This window comes from Dioscorea cayenensis, chromosome 17 (genome assembly GCF_009730915.1).
Source record: "Dioscorea cayenensis subsp. rotundata cultivar TDr96_F1 chromosome 17, TDr96_F1_v2_PseudoChromosome.rev07_lg8_w22 25.fasta, whole genome shotgun sequence".
NCBI lineage: Eukaryota > Viridiplantae > Streptophyta > Magnoliopsida > Dioscoreales > Dioscoreaceae > Dioscorea > Dioscorea cayenensis.
This window is the reverse complement of record NC_052487.1, coordinates 15,746,328-15,752,757: the sequence shown is the minus strand read 5'-3', so window position 1 is coordinate 15,752,757 and position 6,430 is coordinate 15,746,328. Positions and strand designations below refer to the sequence as shown.

Below are 6,430 nucleotides of genomic sequence, written 5' to 3'. Positions count from 1 at the left end.
AAGTCTCTATATGGCCTAAAGCAAGCATCTAGGCAATGGCATTTCAAATTGACTGAAGCATTGAAGTCTAGAGGCTACAAAAATTCAAAAAATGACTATTCTTTGTACTTTAAGGAGTCAAATGGCCAAGTCATATTTCTTGCAATATATGTAGACGACATTTTAATGACTGGAGATGCCAAGGAAGAAATGCAGGATCTGAAGGCATATCTTGACCAACAATTTAAAATTAAAGATCTTGGTCCTTTACACTATTTTCTGGGAATTGAAGCTGTGCATCAACAAGGAGATATCATACTAACCCGGAGAAAAATTTGCGTAGCGATTTACTATCGAATATGAATGTGATTCTCTTTCTCCTGCTTTCAAGTCCTTTGGTACCGGGTTTTAAAAATTGAGAATAGATATGGAAGATCCTTTACCTGATCCTTTAGTGTGCAGAAGATTAATTGGAAAAACTCGAACTATCTCATCAATACAAGACCGGATTTGGCCTATTCGAGTCGAAAGATTTGAGCCAATTTATGTCAAAGCCATGCTCAGCACATATGACAGCAGCAATACATGTTCTCAGATATTTGAAGGCTAATCCAAATCAAGGCATTTTAATGAATGCTGATTCCTCATTTCAACTTCTAGCATTCTGTGATTCAGACTGGGCATCTTGCCCACAAACAAGACATTCAGTTAGTGGTTACTATATCACTTTTGGGCGCTTCACCTTTATCTTGAAGTCAAAGAAGCAACAAACCTGGCTCTCTTCTCGAAGCGAGTATAGGTCCATGAGAAGAGTTTGTGCAGAACTTGCCTGGCTTACTAGGTTGCTTAATGAGCTTCACGTTCCTTCTGTAACTCCAATTGATCTCAAATGTGACAGTCAAGCTGCTATCCATATTGCCAAAAACCCAGTTTTTCATGAAAGAACTAAGCATATTGAGATTGACTGCCATTTTGTTCGAGAACAACTTCAGGCTGGGCTTATTTCATTACAACATGTTCCTACTCAATTGCAATTAGCTGATATTTTCACAAAACCACTGCCTGGGCCTCAGCATCACAGAATACTCTCCAAGTTGGGTGTGTGTTAATTTTATACACCCTCCAACTTGAGGGGGGGTGTTGAAGTTAAGCTTTATAAAAAGAATAAAAGAGGAGAAGAGGTAGAGCTATACTTATCATGAAGAAGAATGAAGAACTGAAGACATCCAGGAAAGAGAAGATTAATTCAAAAGATTAATTCAACATTAGAAATGAAGATTTGATTCATTATATTGTCACATGTTAAACATGTGATTATCCAAATATTACAAGGCTGCCATGCTTGCTGGACAAGTTAGTTACTGCTGAGCTGTATTCCTAATATACTAATAAAAACAAAGAGCTATATATAAGGCTCTTATTCTGTAAAACCATTCTTGATGATGATAAATGAAAAGTCTCATCTCTTCTCTTCCAAAATTCCTCTGATCTTCTGGAGTTCTTCTCCTTTTCCTTCATTGGTTCATGGTTGCTTGTAGATTGCTTTCAGGTTTCATGGAGTTTCATGCTTGTTCAAAGGCTGTAGACCAATCCCCTTTGTTTTTCTGAAGATTGAAGCATTCTCTGTGAGTAAATCTTTGATTACTAGATCTATTTCATCATGCATAGGCTACAATGGGCCCATACTGTGCCGGACCGGTCTATTCGACACCACTAAATAAGATGCTGGGTTCCAACCATCCCCTTGGATTTCACTCTCACATCTTTTTCTCTTTTTTGAAAATCATTAAGAAATTTCAAAAAGTGCAGTTGTTTCTGCCTGCATTTCAATTTTTTTTAATAGTTAAACCTAATTTATTTTTATTTCAATTATCAAGGAATGACGGTAAAGACTTTTTTTCATCTGCATTTATTACTTGCAACCCATCATTGATGGGAATGTATTTGAAAATGAAGATGGTGGATTTTTATAAAATTTCTGGACCATTTGAGATTGACAGAAATTTAGCCATAGATCAAATGTCTTTTTTCTGCAATCTAATTATGATAAAATTTAAAAAAGCAAACTTCTATTCATTTCCAATATAATAAATAAATTTTAATATATATCAAAACCTTTTACATATTTTAAAGATATATCACGCTTGACTGATGATAAATAAGATTGATAGAATAAAACTTCTGTAATTTGATTCACTGAATCACATTTTAAATAATCGCTCCAAAACAGGAAAATGAAATAGAAAAACAAAACCCATTGGATTTCAGGGTGACCATTAAAACGGCAAAGTAGAGCTACAACATTGTAAAATGTCCCATGTTTGACATCTCTGATCACAATGGTTTACACATAAAATAATGGTTCAAACAATTAAGGATACACAGGTATAAATTAACAATTACTAACACCCTAGCATAAATCAACATGACAATGTCTTCAAACATTCATTGCCAAAAGATTGATGGTTCACTGAGTGAATATCATCTATACCTGTATTCCTTTGTTTGCAAATTTGCATCTGGTGTCCACCATTGATGAATCCCATGAGCTGTTTTGAAGTCGGGAGAAGGACTCATATTAATTGTCAAATTTGCTGAAGGAAGAAGATGCAGAGGTTCAGATTCCTTCCCAAATGCGCTCAAGAAAAGATCGCCAATTGAATTCTGTGTTGCCAGCCTCTCGATGCTCCCCACACCAATCTCCTCCATTTTCGCCCGGTGGTCAAAGTAGCCGATGTATTCTGAACAAATATGGTCATCAGGATTCACAAAGAGGGATGGTACCCATGCTGAGAGAATGGTAAAAGAATCCTCTGAAGATTTCTCGTGCCGGCCTTTCAGGGCGATGGCAAGTCCTGCAGTAAAGAAGCTGTTTGCAATGCGAAGTCCTTGTTTCACCTTTTTGTCTTTGATTCTTTCAATTGGAGCTGAGAGGAATGGTGGATTGAAGAGAAATGTTTCAAGAAGGTGACCTGTCTTAGCCATGTTCCTTCCGGCAAAAGTGGCCATGGCTGACCCCAATGAATGGCCAGCTAACCATATGTTAACATTCCCGACAGCAGAAACAACATTCCGAACTGCCTGCATTGCTATATCGCTGCGAGAGGTTTTATGGAGACCATTCCGAATGAAATGAAGGTCCAGTGTGATATCTCGAGCGAAAGAGTCTTTTTTGGTGATAGTACCCCTGAAGGCAATGACAAACTTGGGAGCATCCGACATGGTAGAGTTCTGCATGGAAATTGGGGGATTGAACTTGAAAATGGCGCCAAATATGGAAAAATCAGCATCATCAATAAGTGTGCGTATTAGTTCAAAATGGAAGAATTTCCACCAAGCAGGAGCAAGAGCTTCAGATGCCAAGCAATTTTGTTGGCGGTCCCGTTCTAGTACATAACAAGACTGAACTAAACTGGCAGCGACAGTCCTCCGGTGTTGTGGACATTTCCTATTTGATTCAAAGACAAAGAGCAAATTGTGATGTTTCACCAAAATAGAAAAAGAAACATAATCAACGCTCTGGTGTCAATCTCAACCTTATAAAAACAAAAGAAAAGAAAAATAGATCGTGCAAGTTACGAGTGGCACAAAGAAATGAATACACACAATAGGGATGATATTCATGCCACTAAGCTCTTGTTTTTATCCCCTAAATAATCTATATGATAAAGCATGAATATAATCCACTCTAACAAAATTCAACAGTAATCTCACTTTCTGGAGCAACAAATTCTCACACGAGATGCACATGGATTAGTTTAAACTATTGATTTAGTAGCAAACCACAATATTTGAAGTGGCAATTTCAACATTAGGAAATGTAATTTTCATTGTAAGTAGTCCCATCATAATACATCAAACATCCTAAAAACAAGTATTTGCTAAATCAGTTGTTTGTAAGCCAGATAGACATGTCATTCTATCACATCAGGCTTAAGGGCCACTCATATTTTCGCAAAACAAGCCCTCCATAATCAAGCATATTCTTCATTTGACTAATTCAATGTCATATTATCTAAAGAATATTGATTTGCAGTATTATTACTGAAAAATGTTTAAAACAGGACAATTTTCAACATAAGGAAGAAAAATATCACCTGTTAATAGTTTGAAATTTGAGAAAATATTGCTTCATGATTATTTGGCATCACATACTATTAAGTCAAAACACAACAACATACTGCTAATGAAATTCATATGCTTATGACAAGTATATGCAAAATTGTAGACTTCTAAGCATAAGTGTGACTCAATCAAGAGAACAAATTTCTTTTGCATGCATTTGTAAGGCTTGACAATTAGAAGAGCTTCACATTCACGTCAATAGCATGAAGCTAAAAATTTACAGAAAATGAAATCCTACAAAGAAGACACATCTGTTTATGGTTTAACTTGTTCTATTCTAAATTAAGTACAACAATAAAAACTACTTCATTCAGCTGTTGACAGTAGATTGAAGAATATTTGAATTATCTTCTAAGATTTCTTACAATCCCTCTTTAGCAGACTGTATTTTTCAGAGCCAGATCAGACCATTGCTGCAATCAATATCTGTCTTTGTCCCCTTAAAAATTGGAATTATTTAGAAGAAATACACACAAAAACTATGATGTGTAATGTAAATATGAATGTGAACCAGAATTCAACATATATCATTGTAATCAAATTGTGAGTGCTAGTAAGAATTTGTAATAGAATATTAAATTTGAATCTTTAATGCCTCTGAGTTCAAGTACTTGAAAAACACACACACACACACATTGACTTGTGAAATATTTCCTGACATTAAGGCCAAGTTTGTAAAATTAGCTACAAATATAACATGCCAGCAGGCTACGATGAGAAGAATTTGCATAAAATCTTGCTGGTAATTTTTGTTTGTTTTTAGACAATATACCATGAAAATTAACTATCTAACATGCACTTGTCGTCCAGACAAAAGGTTCCAGATTCTTAAAACTATATAGTAAGAAGATTCAACCTTCGCCAATGAGAAAGTAAAACCCTTACCAATTTACAGAAGACAAATGCAAAGGCCCTGAGATGTCAAATATATCCCTTTTAGAAACCATATTCAGTGCCCTAACTCTTCGGTTGATAACTCGATGCTGGCTAGAAGAAAAGAAAAGAAACAAAAACAAATAAAAATATTTCAGATTCTCACAACTCATCCTCCATTCCGTGAGATTAAAACACGAATGGAAAAGGCAGCATTTTTGTTATACATATGTATATAAAAGAAACAACAATAAAATGAAGCAATCTTTTCATTCCATCATCCAAGCAAGCAGCAAAAGGACATCAATACCAAGCTATTTATCAATCCCTTGGCATGATAAATCCAAACCACAACATAAACCATAAATCAAAAGTCTAAATAGCATGAACATTAGCAGGAGCACAGCAACAATTCCAATCAAACATTTTCAAAAACGCAAAAACTAGACACCAATCATCCAATGCAATTCCATCAAATTAATATTCAGAACCAAAAATTTTCCTTAGAAAAAACTCAAAACATACCGTTCTTTCAGATCCTGAACCCCTTCCTCAGATCCACCAAATTCTCCTCTCTAAAATCCACAACCAGAATCAGAAACAGCACAAACAAAATTGAAAAACAACAACCATTAAAAAATCATAAAATAAAAAAATCTAGATTAAATAATCAACGAAAAGTCAGCAAGCAAAAACCAATATTATAATAAAAAAATAGAAAATATATATATATATATATATAGAAGCAACCATTGAGAAAAGGACATGCGAGAGCTTTAAATCGTGAGATCATGGGATTAGGGTTCTTAGATCATAGTTTCAATCTATATAGTGATTCATTACCTCGAAGAAGGAGGATAAGAGATTGAGGTTGAAGGATGGAATCGCTGAACGATCGAGCAAGCACCGCCCAATTTTCAAAATTTTAGATAACCGACATTGTTTTTATTTGTTGAGAAATTTATTATTTTTTTTATATATAGAGAGGGTATAACCGTCTTTTAACATTTGGTACTAGCCGTACATAAGAGGCCTAGGGATGTTACTGGGCCTGGTCCTGCCCGGGGACCCAATTCCCCCACCCATTAGAGCTGGGTTGGAGAATTTTTTTCGAAAGTCGGGGCCATGGCCTGGAAATAATTCTCCGTCGGGGTCAAGGGCAGGGCTAGGTAATATCTTCCTTGCTTCGGCCCCAACCCCAAAACATTAAATATTTAATTTAAATATTATATATATATAGGTATTTTATGTTGGGCTTTGAACATGTTGACTACTCGTATTTGCAAATGAATTTCTTAATTATTAAAAAATTTTATAGTGTTTTTAGCAGATATTTTATAAATTTTATTTTAAATAATAATAATAATTTAATATATTAATCAGGTCCGGGGATCCCCGAATTCAAAAAATCTCCGCAGGGACAGGAATAGGAAAAAAGAATTCCCCATATTAG

At 35.1% G+C, this 6,430-nt stretch overlaps 1 protein-coding gene across 6 annotated transcripts; it reads right to left on the bottom strand.

Moving 5' to 3' along the window:
- Positions 1 to 2,221: 2,221 nt before the first annotated feature.
- Positions 2,222 to 5,913, bottom strand: LOC120280006 (GDSL esterase/lipase At4g10955-like). Of its 6 annotated transcripts, none has more exons than XM_039286698.1 (4): positions 5,821 to 5,913; positions 5,503 to 5,552; positions 4,990 to 5,087; positions 2,222 to 3,427 (listed from the first exon to the last, which is right to left on the bottom strand). In XM_039286698.1, the coding sequence occupies exons 3-4, from the start codon at positions 5,049 to 5,051 to the stop codon at positions 2,461 to 2,463; spliced, it is 1,029 nt and encodes a 342-aa protein (XP_039142632.1). In that variant the 5' UTR covers positions 5,052 to 5,087; positions 5,503 to 5,552; positions 5,821 to 5,913; the 3' UTR covers positions 2,222 to 2,460. The 6 variants fall into 6 exon arrangements, with proteins under 6 accessions (XP_039142632.1, XP_039142633.1, XP_039142631.1 ...); XM_039286699.1 differs by having other exon boundaries at positions 4,990 to 5,091; positions 5,821 to 5,907; XM_039286697.1 differs by lacking the exon at positions 5,821 to 5,913 and adding an exon at positions 5,728 to 5,787 and having other exon boundaries at positions 4,990 to 5,091.
- Positions 5,914 to 6,430: the final 517 nt, after the last annotated feature.

Bases quoted from the DNA above. Each gene is read 5' to 3' on its own strand.
- LOC120280006 (XM_039286697.1), bottom strand. The intron at 5,092-5,502 runs GTATGTTTTGAG...CTTTTCTTCTAG, and splicing joins GTTCAGGATCTGAAAGAACG to CCAGCATCGAGTTATCAACC. The intron at 3,428-4,989 runs GTAAGGGTTTTA...TGAATCAAATAG, and splicing joins CATTTGTCTTCTGTAAATTG to GAAATGTCCACAACACCGGA.